This window comes from Nanorana parkeri, unplaced genomic scaffold, assembly GCF_000935625.1.
Source record: "Nanorana parkeri isolate BGI_ZX_2015 unplaced genomic scaffold, ASM93562v1 scaffold547, whole genome shotgun sequence".
Lineage (NCBI taxonomy): Eukaryota > Metazoa > Chordata > Amphibia > Anura > Dicroglossidae > Nanorana > Nanorana parkeri.
The window spans coordinates 162568-182149 of NW_017306815.1; the positions used below are offsets into that span (position 1 = coordinate 162568).

At 43.7% G+C, this 19582-nt stretch overlaps 1 protein-coding gene across 1 annotated transcript in view; it reads right to left on the reverse strand.

Annotated features, from left to right (window-relative positions):
• Positions 1-3366: 3366 nt before the first annotated feature.
• FAM102A (family with sequence similarity 102 member A) overlaps positions 3367-19582 on the reverse strand; it is a 73191-nt gene continuing 56975 nt past the window's right edge. The window contains exons 6-13 of the mRNA XM_018561834.1: positions 18109-18225; positions 17472-17518; positions 16388-16527; positions 13918-14022; positions 11780-11966; positions 9820-9941; positions 7412-7481; positions 3367-4016 (exon numbers count right to left, since the gene is read on the reverse strand). Coding sequence (XP_018417336.1) covers positions 3971-4016; positions 7412-7481; positions 9820-9941; positions 11780-11966; positions 13918-14022; positions 16388-16527; positions 17472-17518; positions 18109-18225 — 834 coding nt within the window. The 3' untranslated portion in view covers positions 3367-3970. The remainder of the gene's footprint in view (positions 4017-7411; positions 7482-9819; positions 9942-11779; positions 11967-13917; positions 14023-16387; positions 16528-17471; positions 17519-18108; positions 18226-19582) is intronic.

Genomic DNA, 19582 nt, shown 5'->3' on the forward strand with positions numbered 1-19582 from the left:
ATACAAATGTGCTGGGTACTCCTGACACCACTGAGGTCTTAAAACACTTTTCCCTTCATGCCTCAGTGATGCCTCTGGTTTAAATTACAGTCTAGATGCACGGCCTGTGGCTCTCAGAGCAAGCGCACACCACAAATAAAGACCAGTTACAGAAAACCTTTGGCACTTCAGCTGCCGCTGACCTACATTTCTAGCCAAAGGGTGCTGGAAAATTTGGCACAAAACCCATAAGGTGGAGGCTGGGGAGCCACAAACCATACCCCACATCTAAAACAGCATGCTGGGAAATGTAGTCCACTAGCAGCATAATCTACTTGTAAAGCCATGAGCTGGCTATCCTAAAGATTGTGCAACCTCCGAGAATGCAGTAACTGCTCATTACCACACCCAGAAAATGATGCTATTTTAACGCCAATGAGATTGACTAATTACTCTTCCACTTCAGTACATATTCCAAAATTACATCTGAACATTAATCTCTTGTCAAACACACAGGACTTTAGTAGTATGGGAAAATGGCGGTTAGTCAATTAACCCCTCAAGTGCTTAGGATTCAATGAACAGAGGTATTGCAATTGTTAGGAAAACAGAAAATACACATTACATGCTTCTTAAATTGACATTAAAAATTATTTTGTAAAGGTATTTTGAAGAATTTTGATGCTCTGAAGGAAAAAAACAAATAACATTTTAACAATACAAACATTTAAATTCCCTGCACCAACTCCATTGATCATTAAAGTGCCCCAAACAAAAGTGGTCATTTAGTCGGAACGGTAAGAGCAGTAGAGCGGCTTGGTCAGCTGATCCTGCACAAAGTTCCTTTTCTATTACATTACAAAGAGAGAATTCGTTCACAATCAAGCAGGTAGTGTTAGAGGTGGCTGGTTTGGAGGAATATGCCAAAGATAAATGGGATTACTCCTGAGGCGATCCCACAGGTAACACCTCGTATGTAGACTCAAAGCTTTGTGTACAACAGTTTCTGGTTCAGTAATGCTGGCCATACACAGGAAGGAGGAGGAGGATCAATTTGGGCCTTTCACACTAAACCTTGGCTTTGATGATAAAAGACATCAGAACTACCTAGTGGCCTTCATTCTGACTTTACCACATTGTAGTCATTTCTGAGAAACATCTACTAACACAATACAGAGTCTCTGATGTATTCAAAGCAATGTCATTTAGTTCACTTAAAAGTTGCGGCAACCTGTTTGCTTGCCCTCTAATTAACTTGAAGTTTCTGAACGTCTGCACTTTTAGAGCACTTTGAGCTTAAGGTCCAGTTGGAATCTCTTACTAGGAAAACATGTTAAGATTTTTTTTTAATAGATGCTCAAATCTACTTTGGATCAGCCTGGAAACCTGCCCTGTGTATGACCAGCTAAAGCACAAGCTATGTACAGCAGCAAGTGCTGGGGTAGGCAACCTCAGCACTCCAGTTGTGGTGAAACTACAAATCCCATTAGGCATTGCCAGACCCTGACAGCCAAAGGTATGACTCCCAGAGGCATGATGAAATTTGAAGTTTCACAATAGCTGAAAGAAAGAAAGATTTACCTCTGGTTGTATATGGACACTGGATTTGGAAGAAAGACAACTCCTGCCCAAACTTTTTTTTGAAGTTTTGCATAGTGAGGAAGGGTTAAACTTTCTGTATTGCTTTTTTATTGCTGTCTGTGAAGCCATTATGACATTTCCCTTTTCCTGTACCTGCGACACCATTACAAGCAATAAGGGAAATGTAACCAAGAAAGAAAAAGCAAAGCTGAACAGAGCAGAGGTTCTACCTCTTCTCAACTATGAGAGAATTCCCATCCCTTCCTGTACCTGTGACACCCTGTCATGTGGACAAGAAGTGAGAGGAAAACTCTTACAGACAGAAGCTGAAAAACTTGACAGAGGTTCTTCCTGATCTATCCAAAACTACAAATAAAAGGTTTTGGTTAGAGTTGGATCTAGACAAGAATATACTGCAGTATCATCGTGTAGTTAGCAAGTGAACTGCTGTTAAAGTACAGCACAATGAGGATCCATTATCCCTATTAAGGCTGCAGTATGAGGCGCATGCAGCTAGCTGTTACACACCGCTTATAACCAACATGACGTGAACTGTTGTGTACAAAGCAGAAACCAAAACATAAGAGCTCCTGCAGCTCTCCATATACAAAATAATAAAAAACAGCCCTGAGCACCAGATGACGCCACAGAAAAAAAAGAACAATTCACATTGACAATGTAGATTAGACACAGGAATGAAATGAAACACCAGCCTGCTGGCTTTCTGAAATTGTTGTGCAGACTTCGCCGTGCGTTTGAGCCGGGACTGACAGGGCTGGATCCAGATGGAGAGACCGGAACTGTGGCCCGCACAGCCAACCCCTGGTGACAACTGTCTCTTGGGTTTCTCGTGTCGTGGAATGTTTTGAAGAAAGACTCCAGTACAGAAAAAAAGTGGACCCTCGCCATTTACCAGACGTCTGAGGGCCACGTTTCTGGACGCACCTTCCAGCTGTGCCTCCCATGAGGTGCTTCCCTAAAACATTATGTTACAGTCCTGCTGTGTTACATGTACTTCCTTAAGGATTTTCACAGCTCAGCTGTGCTTTGTGACTCCTACCGGCAGAGTCCTTAAGGGTTTATTACAGACCTGCTGTGTCACGTGACCCCTTCCAGAGGGTGTCTACAGTCCTGCTGCATCTCATGGCCCCAGCCAGGGGGCATTATTATAACAGTCCAGCTGTTTTCATGACCATGTATAGGGACAAGCCTCTGTTCTGCACTGACTTCTTTCTTTTGGGGAAGCTTGGAGAAAAACCCAAAGTCACTTAGCTTTCATGTTACAGGACACAAGAATGGTACCGTGTGAGGAGGAACAAGTCGAATAATAAAGACAAGTTAACCGTTAGTTTACTAGGTTAACTACATCCTTCCATCAGGTTGCAGTCCAGCATCTCTTAATGGACGTTTACAGGTGCAGATTTATATTTCTTCCATCTAGGTTAACTCTTATAACAGCCACCTCGTAACAAATGTTTCTGTGGTTGCAGTGACAGAATTTGCGCTTTTATAGTTTAGTGATTGGTCACCACAGTTGCCTGTCAGGTGTTTTTAATCACCTGAAAACTAGAAGAACCAATTACAAAACAGCAACAGTAGAGTTTTGCGGATTGCACGGTGGAAAAGGTTGTCAATAGATGACCAGTACCAGTTGCAACAGTCGAATTTACTAGGAATCCAATGTATCTGCATAAATTCATCAGTACTACCACATATTGTGACATTTTTACTTTCTAAATAGCTGCAGCAACATTTTCAGCAACAGCAGTTGGTGAATACGTACGTGTGTTGCAGCAACAAATCAGACGATAGCTTACATAGTTTTTACAAAAAGTTTGGTTGTCATAGAGACGCTACATTTGGGCATCTACTGCACTTTGTTGGACTGCAACCTCACATTAGATGTAGAACCTTAAACTGCTCAGGGTGAGAGCTTAACAGAGCCAAAATGGCCTACTGAGCATGCAAAGGCTGAAAAGGACAAGCAAAGAGGGAAGAAAACAAATATGGCTGCTGTTGTCACTCAGTAAGACAATGCTTTGTCTCTGCTTTTCTCCTGCTGGAACAATAGCTCTGTACTATTAAAGAGCTGCGAGCAGAAGCTGGAATTGGAGAGTCTGGACTGCTCTGGCCAGATGCCTTGTCCGATCCTCTCTGATTAGAAGCAGACAAAAACACCGTCACACATTGAGGAGCTCAAACACGCTGGATATGTGCACACGACAACTGGACAAGTGCCAGAATGAAACAGGAACAGAAGAGGAGGGCCAGGACAAAGTCCGATGAGGGCTTCCAGCCCCGAGTGTCTCACCCACCCCTCATAAGGGGAAGATCTCAGCTTTTTAACCTGGAATGCAGAATTTGGCTAGAAGCCTGGGCGATCTGACTGGACATGCAGCCTCTCTTGGATTTAATGAATCTCAATCACTACGGGTTCGAACACACCAGCAGAGACTCTGGAAAGAAAAAAAAGAAAATTATTTACTGAGAATTTATGTAATGTCATAAACATGCAAAGTCTTCTAAACTTTAGACTTGTATTTCCAAACTGGAGTTAATTTAAAACTTTACTTAACATACATTTACCAATCAAAAGCATCAACACCAGCTTTCTAAATCAGTGGCAGCATGAGGTTTGCTGACTGCAGAGCTATAGTTCTGACTCAACGGTGGGTGTGTGAGACCTCTGCAGAGAGACCACTACCTCAAAGAACAAGGGTCCCACTGTGCAGCATGCTGGCAAGGGCCAGGCTTTCCTACTGGCTGTAGAAGCTTTCTTTTTATGCACCTGGAAGGCATTTAGCAGATTTGAACTGAGGGTTAAGGTAGCCACACACCTTACGATTATCGTACGATAATCGTATGCGATCATCTTTTCGTACGATAATCGCAAAGGCGTGTGGGCAATGTGCAACCGCAAATACTGTACAATCGTACGACTTTTGACTTTCACGCATGTTTGAAAACTTTGGCCGATCGTACGATTATTGCAAGGTTAGTGCCGTTTCCGTACGTCAAAAACCGTACGATCTGCACTGCTCATGCGCAAAGGAAAATACGTGCGGTTGATTACCGCAATTCGCCCAGGTGCTTTTCTTTAATTACGGCTAATTGAACCTTGCGATAATCGGGGCATAATGGGGCCGACAATCGTACGACGGTTCGATCATCGGACGAAAAGTGTCGTCCGATAATCGTAAGGTGTGTGGCCACCTTTATTGAAAGAAAGTGGAGGCTTTCATCTGGTCTGATTGCAACTGGGCCTATTTAATAAGGCATAGAGCTCTTTGCCTTATTAAAGACTCCGCCTTTAATGAAATGCAATGGATTTCAGGGAGTCTTGAGGTTAGCGAGAATAGGGGGGTGTAAAATTGATAACGCTGATATTTACATTTCGGTCTATTTTAAAGTAAGGGTCTCACAACTAACTAATCTAACAATATTGATTGAGTTCAGACAACTTGCAGTGCCTGCAAGTACATCTGCAGCAATCCAGGCATTTCAGGGGTGCACTGGGATCCAGGCCCCGACTTTGTATTGGAGCTTGAATACTGTCCAAGTAAACCTTAAGACCCACCTCCACCATTACCTAGTCATTAACCAGTCCAATTGAAGAACCTCAGTGGCAAGTAGAGGTACTGGCCAGCTGGAGTGGCAAGGGGAGATGGAGCTTAGTGTCAGCCTGGACATTGGATCCATTGGTATGCACAGGGGCACAGAATGTTTTGAAGATTACTACAGGTACTCTTATCTTAGCCAGTGCTTTGGACAGAACCGATTCTGATGTTAGGTTGCCATACTATCCAAGGAAACATGTCACTAGCTCTTCGTGATGCAGAACTGATTTTTTGGGATTCCTGTTGGAAGTCAGGAGGAGTAGGCACCTTCCATTTGATGAAGGCAGTGCTCCCGTTACCACAGCATAATATCAGATGGAAAGAGGTTTGTCTCTTCATTTTATGTATAACACTTCAACATAGTAAAAGTGTTGCTGGACAACATTAAAATCTGAGTGATGTACCGTAAAGCAGTTCTGATGTTATGCAGAGCGCTCACAGGAACAGCCCAGAGGAATGTAAAAGGTGATACAATCCAGATCTCTGGAAAGCAATGAGGGTGGAGGGAACTGTATGCTGCGGCCACAATAGGTCAAAGTGTTTCACAATATGTCAGTTTTTTTTGCTTTGCTTCTCCAGTTACACGGGGGATCATATTCCCTCCACAGCTAGTTTTGGTTACAAGACACAGGGGAATGCTGCGCCTGTGTACACTATGTACTTATACATATAGCATACGTTTTGGAGCCTTGTGTACAACCATCAGCTTGCTATAGCTATTTTTTAATAGTATTCAAATAACAATTACATGCAATAAGGGTGTATTCACGATTGCCTGTCTTCCTGCAATAGAATGCATGCAGTTTACTGCATGAAAATCCCTCTCAGGTGGTTAAACCCTGCTCCTTCACCCTGCTGGATAATCTCTGGTTCAAAAAAGTGCACCGCTACTAAACACAGTAAAAGGTACTAGTTGTGAGAGAGAGGCAAGTGTAAGAATGTGCTTCATACTTCCCCCTGTCCCCTCAATACAGAGTTTGTGCAAAGCACACTTATGCCATCAGCGCTTGTCAGCCATTTAGAACTTGTTACAGGTCTTGTATGTCTTTGGGTTTCCCTAACTGGCCAGCTAGTAAAAGGAGTGCAGAGTCAAGCCAGGACCAGAACTTGCAGCTGAAGGCTTCTAGATTGGGGGAACATCATTATACATTACCCAGTGCTAAAACCTTGCAATCCTGTCATTGTTTTATCGGTGGATAGCAGGAAGATAGTATTGTTAACTCCTTAATTACAACATTTACTTATCACAACCAAAAACAAGGGGAGACTCTTCATATAAGGGCAAACACAAAAAAATCATACACTGTGTATATTATGGTGAACTTCCCATTCACTTATTTGTCTAGCTTTATTGCCTTTGTGTGTGTTCTGCACGTCATCTCTTTTTCACAGGGCCTCTGGGTGCCACCGTTTCCTCCCATAGTGGAAAAATGTCAGCAGGTTAATAGCCTTCCAGCCAACCTTCTGCATGCTAATTGGGAGGTTTATGTTACATTTATTCTACCACAGCGCTAACATATCCCTCAGAACTCTACACAGAACCATCATATCAGAACCTGCTCTAGGGAAGTTTACAATCGCATGTTGCTATTACAGTCATACATCAAAAAAATTGGGGTGTGCTGGTGAGTTATTTTCTTCTGTACTACGGTCAGACAACCACACAATAGGACTAGTTTAGATGGAAGCCAGGTAAAAGGCAAATCATTATGGTTTGGGGTTTTTTAAGTCATTTTTTATTATATGTGCAAAATCTTTGTTGTACAATTTAACACTTTATACATGACAAATGATTCCCAGAGTACTTTAGGTTATCTAAGGAGGCAGCATTACAGTGTTGGTCTCCTTTCAGGCAGACTGGGTCCCACTGACATCTGGGTTTAAGCCACCTAAACAGGGATGAGTCCATGCAACAAGTCATTCATTTCTCTGTGTCAATTGCACCTCAAGCTACTAACCTCTTAAATAGGCTTTTTAAAAAAAAAAATTTGGACAGGTAAATAGAGCTTGCCATGTTAAAAGGAGGCTACATTTCCACCAACAGAACACTAAATAGTCACGTATGCACAAAACCACTACACGTTCCCTAAAATCTGCTAGTATGCCTTTGGATTTTGGGAGAGAAGTGCATCACATACAACACACAGGGCCCCAGTTCTGCAAAGTCCCAGTGATAATCATTTATAACAGGTTGTGAGATACAAAATATAGAATAGAAGGAACACTCCACTTACCTGTTAGCCATCTGGATTCCACTGAGTGTGGTTGATCCATCTCTGCTGACAAACAGCCTCAGGTTACTGTCTGAATAAAGAGACAGGGCAGAGTGTGAGACGCTATGACGTTTATACAGCAATGCCACATCTAACAGCACATAATGAGAACTGAACTCCTTTTCAGACACATTACTTGTGTCGGGATAAATATCCTCAGTAGAAATTTACAATATCAGGTGGTGTGAACTTGCTTTTCTCTCTTTAACCATGTCCTGAAAAAAGACCGTAATGATTTCTGTCAAGACGACTGACAGTTTCTCACCTGATCAAATACGCCTCCCATTTTATTTCATGTGTAACCAGTGAATGCTTTTCAAGATGTGAGCATGGAAGCCTTGCATGTGTTTACTAGTACATCTGCACTGTAATATTTAATATGATATGGCAAACAGTGAGCTACCAATTGTAGTCAAGTCACAGCTTCTTTATAAATCTCTGCCTTTCAACTGCCATACCACATTAGGGACAGAAATATTCAATATAAAGCTAACTTCCAGAAACACCTTAAATACATTTTGAATAAAAGTTTTGATTGATCTGAATCGGGGTCAGCAATCCATTGATTGCGATATACCCACTGATCATGGACAGGTGACAGGTAGATCACATCCCCACCGTGCTGACCCAGTTTCTGAAGAGCTCTTACCGCCAAATGCAGAGCGGCACAGGGAAGCGACATAACTATGTGTCTTTCTACGCTGATCTACGTATGTGACATCACAAGCAAGCACCTGGGATAGATGAATGGGCAATCAGCGCACCAGAACACATACCTATGTCTCACTGCCACTTTACTACGCTGCTCTGCATATGGAGGGTGAAGCAAGAAGTACTATCACCCCTAGTCAGGGACTTTAAATGTAGGCATACTGTAACTGCCAGCATGCAAGGGATATTGGCAGCTGGGCACAGGGGACATATCTACAAACTACGGACTTCTGAACTCTTGAATTTCAGCACTTAGCCCAGCCAGCCAGGCCAGAACTCAACCCAGCCAGCCATCAGGCCTAGAGAGCAAACCAGCCAGCCAGACAAGATCTCAGCTTAGCCAGCCAGACAAGAACCAAGCATAGCTAGACCTCAAAACAGTCAGTCAGGCCTGAACTCAACCCATAAAACCAAGGCAGAACTCCACCCAAAGAAGCAGGCCCAGAACTCCACCAAGCCAAGTAAGCTAGAACTCAATCCAGCCAGCCAGGCAGAACCTCAGCTCAGCCAGCTTTTAAAAGGTAGACGAAGTTTCTATTTTTACAGCGACATTTGTTTTATTATGTTTTTCTACGTTTTCCTTATACCTTATGATTTTGAGGCGCCTTGATAGTTAAATCTCTTTTTATTTTTTTTACGAAAAAGGCAGCCGCACCTTGGTGATCTTTGATTCCTCCATGTTGTTCAGGTAGATCTCCACCTCTTAAAGGTTGCCTACCCCTGATCTAATGATCCCGGAGGATGGCTTTATGTAAAATCCTTCAAGTGTATGCATGGGCAAAATAAAAAAAACAAACACATGCAGTACATTTCTGCAATACATGCATATGTCCCCAAATTGTATTCCTTTTAAAAAGATGCAAGTACTGTACAAACAAAATACCTGTTTATCTGCAAGAAATAACATTTGTACCCAATACAGATTCTCTACTAAAGTGAATTCCCAACCACTGTTGTCAGCCCTGCCTGCTGAACTACAGAACGCTGCCTAGGCTACTGCCTCAGTCCCTTTCCACATGCATACAACCAATTTATTTCCCAGTAAAACAATTCTTGACGCCTGCACAGAAAAAAGGCTCTTGAGAGATGTAGTTCTGGAGACATGCCTACATCAACAGGAAGCTCCTAAGAGCCTGTTTCACAGAAAAAAAGGCTCTTTAGAGATGTAGTTCTGAGGACATGGCTACATCAACAGGAAGCTGCTCCTGCAAGAATTTTCTAAGCCTGGTGATGCTGTCAGAGGAGGCAACACAAACTGTTTCTCACTACAGGACCAAGAGAAAAAAAATATAATGCTGGGACATAATCTAGAGGGTAAGAGGGATATTTAGGGTAAAGCTGGATAAATCCTGGACATTCAATTTTAACTCCTTCTCGGTATGCTGCCTGAATGATAAGACTGTTGAGCATGTTGTGACATAGAAGTTATATTACTTATAACATAGCAATACTGGTAATTTCATGTATGGCTAAGAACATCTTCTGACATGTAGCAATTCCCTGAGAGGGGGCACAACTAGAGCAAGGATGTAGTCTGATAGGGAGCTCTGCTGTTGGTGGATGGATAGTGGTGGGAGCAGTGCTATATGCTGCATTCCTGAAGTTCACAGACCAGTACACACTTGTACACCCCACTAATATACATTCCTCTCTCTTACCTTCATTGTTACTGACATCTGTAAAGTCCTGACTTTGCATGATCTTCTCTACAATGGCATCGGCATCAATTCTGGTATCATCCACCCACGTGGGGTGACTCTCCACAGAGTCTTTCTTTCTCCTATGTAGAGGACATGACATTACACATGTAAAGTTAGGGTGTCCCAGCAATTGTACTCAAGAGGCATCAGTAGGGGCAGCCATACACTGCCCGATAAAAGCAAGCACTGCAAAATATCTGACCATCATTTGAGTTGATTGGGTCATGTGTTGGTTTAGCTCACAGTAAGGGCCGTTTGTGTCAGAACTGCTTCTCTCCTGATAAAAGACGATGGGAATGCAAAAGCAGTTTGAAGCAAGTCAATGTGGGTCAGAAGGCAGTCAACTGCAGGTCAAATGCACCCGACAATTATTCTAAATGGTCTCAGAAGCATTTCAAACTGATGTCATAAGCAAGCAGGATGTGTCCATCGGCACTGATTGTACCGAATGTTCCCTTTTCTACACAGAGAGGGGTAAAAAACCAAGCTGCATTGTACTTCTGTTTAAACTGTGAATAAAACTGTGGCTAGTCTCAGCAGCATTTAAATCCAAGAGAAATCAGTAAATATATAACTGTCTGTCATTTGAATAGCTCTACAACACAGAGACTGCAGATCACACTACAGCATAAGCATTAACTCCTGAGATAGACTGTGGGCATTGCAGCAAGTGGAAGTCATTGTGGCTGCACTACAGGTAAGTTGCAGTTTAGGAATGCAATCACTAGGGGGAGAGGTCATAGTGGGTGTGATCATGTGTAGGAGGAGACGTGATTGTGGGGATAGGTCACAGTGGGTGTGATCATGTGTAGGGGGAGAGGTCATAGTGGGTGTGATCATGTGTAGGAGGAGACGTGATGGTGGGGATAGGTCACAGTGGGTGTGATCATGTGTAGGGGGAGAGGTCATAGTGGGTGTGATCATGTGTAGGAGGAGACGTGATGGTGGGGATAGGTCACAGTGGGTGTGATCATGTGTAGGGGGAGAGGTCATGGTGGGTGTGATCATGTGTAGGGGGAGAGGTCATGGTGGGTGTGATCATGTGTAGGGGGAGAGGTCATGGTGGATGTCATCATGCAGGAAGCAGAAGATTAGCGCTGGGTGTATAGAACGTCTGGCATTAGAACTCTGCAGCAATATAGCACAGCAAGTGTGACTGGTTCGCATGAATATGCATTACCAATCTTTTTGGCAGCTTTAAGTGACAATGCTGCTGTAAGCACTTACCTTATTCGATTCCTCTCGATCCGATCATCTTCATTCCACCCTTTTTCGACAGTCCCTCCAGCGCTGGTGGCGGTCTCTGATCCACCTCAGACTCCTCCGGTCCCACGATGTCTGCCAGTTTTTTCCTGCCTGTGTTCTCACTGGAAAGCTTCACCCTCTCTGTTGTTAAGTAGTTTATACTTTAAATACTTTTGAACTATTAATGTGGTGTTCTCCTTTTAATATAACAAAAACAACTAAGGAAGCTTTTATGACAACTTTGTTCCATGCACTGGATGAGCCAAATGGAATAAAGAGGCCTCTTAACATGCAGCAGTACAGTCAAAACAATTAGGAAAAAGGGGAATCTCAACATAAGAGTAGATTAACAATAAAATCCATGGCAGAAGCCAAGTGGGAAGATCACGAGCGGAGTGTGTCACAGGAGCTGGCTACGGAATTCACAGATACCAGAGCCAACACTCTAAACTGACTCAGTCCCAGCTGAGTCACATCACATATTCCATGCTGGGACTACAGACACACTCACGGCCCTGTCACTAACTTGACATTTATAAGACAGAAGACTTTTTGTTTCTGTTGGTATTGAATAAGACCATGTGTAAGGAACTAAGACTGTCCTAACGTGGAAAACAGAAAACTGCTAAGATCCATCGGATCATAAATAAGCATCTCGTTATATGGTCATTACCTGGACTGTCTGTCAAGGAGGGGTGGTCTGATTGGCCTTAGAGGCTTCTCTGGTTTGGCTTCCTTTTCTCCTTCAGGTAAGTCTGCCGTAATGCTGATTCCCCCGGAGGCACTGCTGCTGGTGGACGTGTTGCGTCTGTGAGTCAAGTCTGACATACTGGAGCAGCGCGAGTGTTCAGAGCTTTGTCCTGTAGAGGTAAAAATTCCTGGTCATCTCAGAGCAGACTGGGCGATTCACAGTGCTGTAGTATTGCCGGCAAGACTGAGGCCTAAAGGCATAATGTCTGTGGTGATGCCTTACTCTCAGTCTTTAAAGCACTTGGAACGAATAAAGGACATGGAACGAATATTCCAAAAATTTATTTTATCAAACACATTTCTGCTGACTTCACTCTATGCGCAGCAATACTAAATACATGTTCAGTCATAGGGCCAGACGGAGAGCTCCTGGCTGTTTTCTGCTGTGGAGTCAGAGAGAGTGTCTATTAAAAGGAGAACTATGGGGTTAAGGCTTTTCCTCATAGCTCTCCTTAGGGTAACGGGAGGACACAAATTAGCGTCCTCCTGTCACCCTAAGCTCAGTATACCACAAGCTGTAGCTCGCGATATACTGAGACGCCGCAGCTGAAGCGGATCCCGACAATTGTGCAGGGATCCGCCCAGCTGCGTGACTGACAGCTGGCTCTGCCTATCTAGCAAGCTGTACCCGCTCCCCTTCCGTTCCGCCAGCCAGCGCTGGAGGAGCGGGGAATCCAGCCCCTCCCCTATCACGGCATAGAACCGTGACAGGGTCGAGAGGTGAGCGAACGCCGGTATGTGTTCGCTCACCTCCCGATCTACTAAGCCGACCTGGGACAGTCTCATTGTCACAGGTCGGCTAGAACTATGAGGTGAGTGAAAAGCACTCGCCTCATAGTTCTCCTTTAAGATTTTGCAGATGCAGCTCACTGTTCTGCATTTCCTGAGTAGTTAGAAAGCCTTTACAGCACCAAAGAATTTGTGTGCTGCTTGACTGCAGAGCAAGCATTAGTAGACCCACAGTGACATTCCCAGCCATTTTATGTCCACTAGTATTTGTCTGCACTGATCTTCATTTTGTGTACATTCATGGAAGATGAACAGACTGCCATCCGCAGATCAGAGGCCACCTATAAGCCACCTGCAGCTCAATACTCATCTAAACTAGTTGTTATTCCCCAACCAATTATGCTTCACAAACATGATGGTCCTAAAAGAAATAAACTATTTGATGGCTTTGCCGTGACTGTGGAACATTCACATATCTCCTGATATGATGTTAATGAAACATTACCTGCTTTTTTTGGTTTAAGGAGAGTCAACTAAAACTATGTCCGAATGCTCTAGTAGGGTAACTAAGCAGAATAAGGCGGTCTTCCAGGGAATCTATAACTGCTCCAATATTCACTCTCTTGCTGAAGACTGCCTAACCACAATTTCATAAATCTCAAAAGAAAAAGAAATCTCATAATCCAAATCTCCTCAAAAAGAATGTAACCAAACTCTGCTTTGTAAAATGCAATGTACCATATCCTTTTAGCTCATCTTCACTCTCTTGCTTCTCTAAGCATTTTTAGCTCCTGACACCTATGGGTTTGTCGGATGCCCTCACCCACCCTGCTGCATATTTTCCCAACGACTTCTGATGCTCCAGTCAGTCATTGGGAGCGAGTCAAGATGTGAACTCCGAATAGCTCTAGTCAGAGCGTACATGAGGTTAGTAACAGAGGACTTTCCCTGGAATCATGTGACAGCGCTGGGCCAATCCCCCAAGCACCCATGCTGTCACATGAAAGGGAGGGGAGCGAGCCACAAGTAAGAGGAGCTTTTTTTGCTCCCAGCAGCTAACCAGAGCGGCGTAAAAGTGATTCTGTGCTTACATGGGCAAAGAACAAGTTTGCTTTAAGGGAGTTTCATTAACATTGTATTTACTTTCAATAAACAAGCATGGCCAGTAGATTGGAAGCAGGTGAGCCCAGCTAAATAGTCACAATTGCTGATCCACTAGACCTGTTATCATACAGAACACAGTAAAAGGCAGATGTGGTAAATGAGCCTCTTTAAAGGAATGCATGCGGTGTGTGTTATTTTTTAATAAAGAAAATATAAAATATTCTTTACCCGACACTTTGGACTGCTGGCTAGCCTGGCTGGAGTTTCGCGAGTGGCCTGAATGGGACGTTTCCTCTGGGCTTGAGAGATTCTGGTCAGCTTCTTCGAAAACTCCTGCAATGTTTAGGAAGAAGAAGAAGAGAGGCTTAGCGGAGGATTAGCTATAGCTTATCCTGATAGTTAGAACATAACTGTTGGATTTGGCTTCCATCCATCGCTGTGTTTCTCATGAGAAACGATGCAGATCACCACATTCCCTGCAACTAGTAAAACTACCTTCTGAAAGACGATAGCTTTCCCTGAGGCCTTGTTCACACCAAATGCAGAGCAGATCCGCTCAGGTTTCTGCACACGCAGTGCAGTGGGTTGTGCCGCGTATTTGATGCGTTCCGGGCCGTTTTTGGTTAAAGCCTTAGTGTAACCATGCGCATGTTCCTCTAAGACATCTGTTAAAGCAGACTTATACCCCCAGGATAAGGTTGTTTCTTTATGTTACAGTCAGCGGCCCAGTGATGTCAATAAAACCAAAGGCAGATATGAATGACTTATCTTTTCCTCTAGTTCTCCATCTAATTCCCTTTGGTGCACAATATCACAATAAATTGATCCGGTCTACCAGGGGAGAGGAACGTGTGTTCCTGCTGTAGCTTCTGATTGGCCAGCTCTACCGTAATCCCCATCCCCTAAGCCCCTTCATCATCGGTTAAAAAAGGGTCCAGAACTGGAAAAACCTTAAGGTCTAGTTCACACCATAACTGCATCAGAACTGTGTGCGTCAGCACAGCTGCAGTGTGATGTGTTTTGCAGCGTTTTTACCACAATGTTGACACTTTTTTTTTAGCTTAAAATGGGCTTTCAGGTGCAGTCCAGTGCGTTCCAGCTCGTTTGCATGCATTTTGATGCGTTCCATTGCGATCAGGTGCAGCTAAAATGTGGCAAGCAGGATTTCTTTCTGACTGCATCGGAGCTGACTGCACTGGTGTGAACAGAGAACCAGAAATCCTATTGGAAAGCACTGATGCAGTTTTGATGCAGCTGCCAAACTGAACGGACTGCATCACAACTGCATCTGGTGTGAACTAGCCCGAGGGCAAAGGCTGTCTTTTGTAATCATTCTGGTTATACTGAAATAAACACAAACCAAGCAGAAACAAAATGCAAACATTCTCTCTAATATTTGGGGTCTCGGTTAGCAAACACTTTTTCTGAAGGGTATAGGTAGTCTAAAGCTGAATGCCAGGTACAACCTCATTTATAAAGCCATTAGAAAACTGAAATGTATTACACACAGCACTAGTACGAGTACATTCATACTGTCCTCTGTAGCAGCAGCTGGAAGTGGGAAGGGAGCAGTTTGAGCCAAGATTTGCATGGGGTTTATATTATATAAAACATTCTAAAAAGAAAGCGTGAGCTCAGGAAGACTGGACTTAAGATGGCCATACACTGTGCGACTTCCATTCGGAAATTGTACACGGATGGTCTTTTCAGGGGACATCGAATAGTCAATGGTACATCACGGATTTTCATTTTTGACATTGTGATCAAAATTTATCAATTGTTCGGATTGGAAAATGTTTCTCTGACCGAACGAAAATCGATGAATCAGCGGGGTTTTCGTTCATCAAAAATCTCACCAAGAACACAGCACATGCGCAAAAGGAAATTATTTCCGTCGTTTGTAAAAAAAATGTGTTGGTTAGTATGGCTAATGAAATCGACATTTGACTATGCTTGATGGGGCATTAGAGCGATAAATCGAATGAGGTCTCGTGCCAGACAAAAAAAATTCAGACCGAAAATCTAGTGTATGGTCACCTTAATGTGCCGCTCCCCCTTCTTTGTCCAATCACAAGCTGGGGTAAACCTAGATCAGGCGGCATAGTCTGCGGAGAGGCCCTGCTGTGCTGTGCATGTCTGGATCATAAGACCAGCTGAGCAGAATAACAAATTGTTTGGCAAGAAGCAGAGGTCACATATACAGGTATATATATTTCAACGGTGTATTTGGGTCTCTGGCCAGATTTCAATATGAACCTGCTCTTCTCTTCTAGTTACATTCACCGGCTGATGAATGATGTCACACAAGGAATGGAGGCACAGCCTTTTCTCGGATTACATGCAGATAGACATGCTGTAAGCGCGGGGGTGTAAAACGGTTGTTTTCTGGGCCTTATGTGGCCCTCTCATTACATCTTTGCAGCCCGCAGATAAAGACTACACTTCCTCACATGGTTTTGCAGTTGAATGCTTTAGAAAATGTTTAGGGTCCCTCTTAGGAGAAAATCTTGTTAAAAGCATTACTATAATAAATACCAAAGTATTAACATTTCCAGAATGAAGTAGGGGTGGCTCTTAGTAGTCAGAATGTGGCCCCTTGAAGATATATTAGGCCCAATGAGGCCTAAAGCTTGACCTGAGCTTGATATACCAACAGTAAATCAACCATTATGACAAAATGGCATCTGTGCTATTATACCTGAACTCAGCAAGGCTTGCCGGCTCTTGTTCGGACGCATTGTGCCGCCTGTAGAACGCACGGTCCCCTCACCCTTACAGGTCATCTGAAGTGAGGAATCCTGCCCAGGAGTGGAGATGGATTTGGCTGTCGATGGAGGCCTACAATAAAGAGACACACTGGTTCATGTGCTGCAGAAATAGTTTTTGCCAATTATCTCTGTGAAATAAAATCATTTAGTGACCATTTCGCCCTAAATGACAATCACAGTATTACTGAATTTAGTGCAGCTCATTTCTGAGCAGGGCTAGCACACAAGAGACCTCTCCACTTTGAGCATTAAAGTGTAATTCTACTTTCCCAGGTGAAATTGGAAAAATGGAATTACCCCCTCCAATCTGCCCCCCCCCCTTACATTTGGGCAAACACTCCTACCCCTGCGCCGGTGCGGTGTACTATCTTTACCTCGTACTGCCGTGTAGCGTAGCCCTGCAATCTGGATTTTGAGTTTTGTTCACAAATGGCGAGCACTCATTGGTCAGCATGGTCACCTGACCACACTGACCAAAGAGAAGCACTTCCTGCTAGAAAAAGTGTTTCCCATTGGCCAGTGCGATCAGGTGACCATGCTGACCAATGAGTGCTCGCCATTTGTAAGCGAAATTCAAAATCCAGATCGCAGGGCTATGCTACACAGTAGCACAGGGTACAGATAGTACGCCTGTCCCGGCAGAGGGGAAGGAGCTGTCGCCCAAAGGTAAGTATAGTGGGGAGGAAGGAGTAATTCTATTTCCCAAATTCACCTGCGAAAGTGGAATTACCCTTTAATGAGCACCTGTCTCCAATACACAGCTGAGTCAGCCATTTCATTAGCTGTAATAATACTCAGCCAGAACTAGCAATAGGAATATAGAGTGAGGACTTCACTATACTCTCCAAAACATCTGAGAAGTCACAAAATATTATGAACTCTAACCAGTAGCAAATGTTAGATTCCATAACTTTAGTAACCCATAGCAAACAATAAGGTTTATGTTCCTTTAGTTCTAGCAATCAAAGATGAATACTGATTTATTATTGCAGCACTCGCTGTAACCCAACTTACGTTTTGAAGCAGGGGTCTCCAGACAGGAGGGACATTCCAATGGTTACCTGTAAAAGGAAAAATAAATAAATATTATAGGATTAATTACACTAATAGCAATTTTTCATTTCAGACCGCAATACTCCAGGGACATATCATCAGTGGCATCACAAGGGGGGTGCGGGGGGGAGGAGGGCAGCTGATTGACTGCAATCACTGTTTTCCATCAGCGCCTTCAAACAAATGTCAACAAAAAAATGAACTTTTGTTGAACCAGGTGGTGTCGGCAGGGCCACGCAAAGCTCGCATTTCAGCCGATTCAGCAGGGAAACGGACAAAATGTGATCCGTGTGTGGCCAGTTTTTGTGATTAACCAGTAATTTATGATAGCATGATTGGGCTAATAATTGGGCTCTAGCCTAACAACCTGCCAATCACTAGTAAAAAGGCATTAGCAAATAATCAGGCCAAACACTGGCTCTGCTAACAATTGCAAAAAGAGAAGAAACAACTAAAAGCTTAAAAAATAAACAAACGAAATTGTCTCCAATTTAATTTAAATGAAAAAAGAAGCCGATGAAATATGAAAAAAACAAACCATATGAAACCTGGAAGGAGGCTGGAGAGAATGAGGAGGACACAAAGTAAGGCATGATACCTTTAATATTGAGTTGTCCTGTCGGGTATTTCGGGTGTCGTATCCCTCCAGAAGGCAGCAGCGTACTGTGGATCCAGAACCTGCAAACTCAGCCAGGTTCAGGTCAGCAAAGCCCAGCTGAAAAGCAAACAATGGCAATCAGAGAGAGAGACACAGCCAAGATGGAGGCAGACTGGTTCTGAGCAAGGCATGATGGGAACATTCTTCCAATGTATTGTTAGAAAGATAGGAAGTGAACAGCACTACACCTATTTTTAAACCGATACCCTGTATAAAGGAACAGTTCCCTCCGATCCCAGCCTGTGACAGAAGTTATGCATCCAAAACAGAAATGAAACAAATAAGTGCTTTTATTGCAGTGTTTGTCTGCGTCACATGGTGGCGTTGGCAGGGGGTCACTACATCCCATCACAGTGTCAGGAAACCCAGAGAGGAAGGGGCCCGAAATGGAAGGATGCTCAGCCCAGTGTCCTTATGTTGGCTTCCTCCACAGTGTGCTGACCAGGCTATTCTCCTCTCCTGAGTGGTGACCATGTGATATTCCTGGACTGATGTCTGGCCTTCGTGTCATGTGATGCAGAGTAGATTCTTTACGGCTCTTCAGCCATGTCTAAATTTAACGCACGTCACAATTCCAAAATGCTGTGACTCCTTACCTGAAACTCTGTGGCGAAGTATGTAGTTATGAATCAGCAAATATCTTCCTGAACTGCCAGGCTGCTGTGTTCATATGCAAAGCATCCCGTAAAATGAACCTTTACATTCCACAGGTTTTAGCTTTTTTTGAGCTCTTTGTTTTCAATAAATAAAATAACTGATGCTCCCAAGTTCCCTCATATGACCTAATGCCTAGGCAGTGGAGAGAACGTGGTCGCTGTCAACTAGAAGCACTGTGGGTGCAATAATGTCACTGGAGTCATCTCGAGTTTCCATGAGGCTTCATTTCCTTACTCTTTGTGGATGAACAGTGTGGTGGTGGGGTGAAGGATAAGCTACTAGGGAGGAGGCATTAAAGCCTATGTGCAGGTAACAATAAACTACCCTTGCAAGGGTGCTACCCCTGTACTGCAAGGGCTAACTGCTCATTTATATCTAGGGGTATTGTGAAGAGGACTTTTACATCCTTCATCCCTGATCCCCCAGTGGTCAGCGCTCACCAATGTCCCCTCGGCTCTGTGTCATGGCGTCCTCATGTATAAAAGGCAGTTCTAGAGACCCTACAGGTGCTGGTCTTGGAGCCCACGGGAGCGGGGATCAGGGAAATAAAAGTATTTTACACAAGTACACCCTAGACAAAAACAAGCAGTTAACCCTTGCAGTAGGGAGGCATCCCCACTGGAAGGGCAGTTTTGTTTTTGTTCACCTGGACATAGACTTTAAATTGAACCTGTTGGTTTGTCTTGGACAGGCAAAGCACAGTTTTGCTTTAAGCCCAGAATGTTTGCGTACTCTCAGGATGAAGCGAACCCCCCCC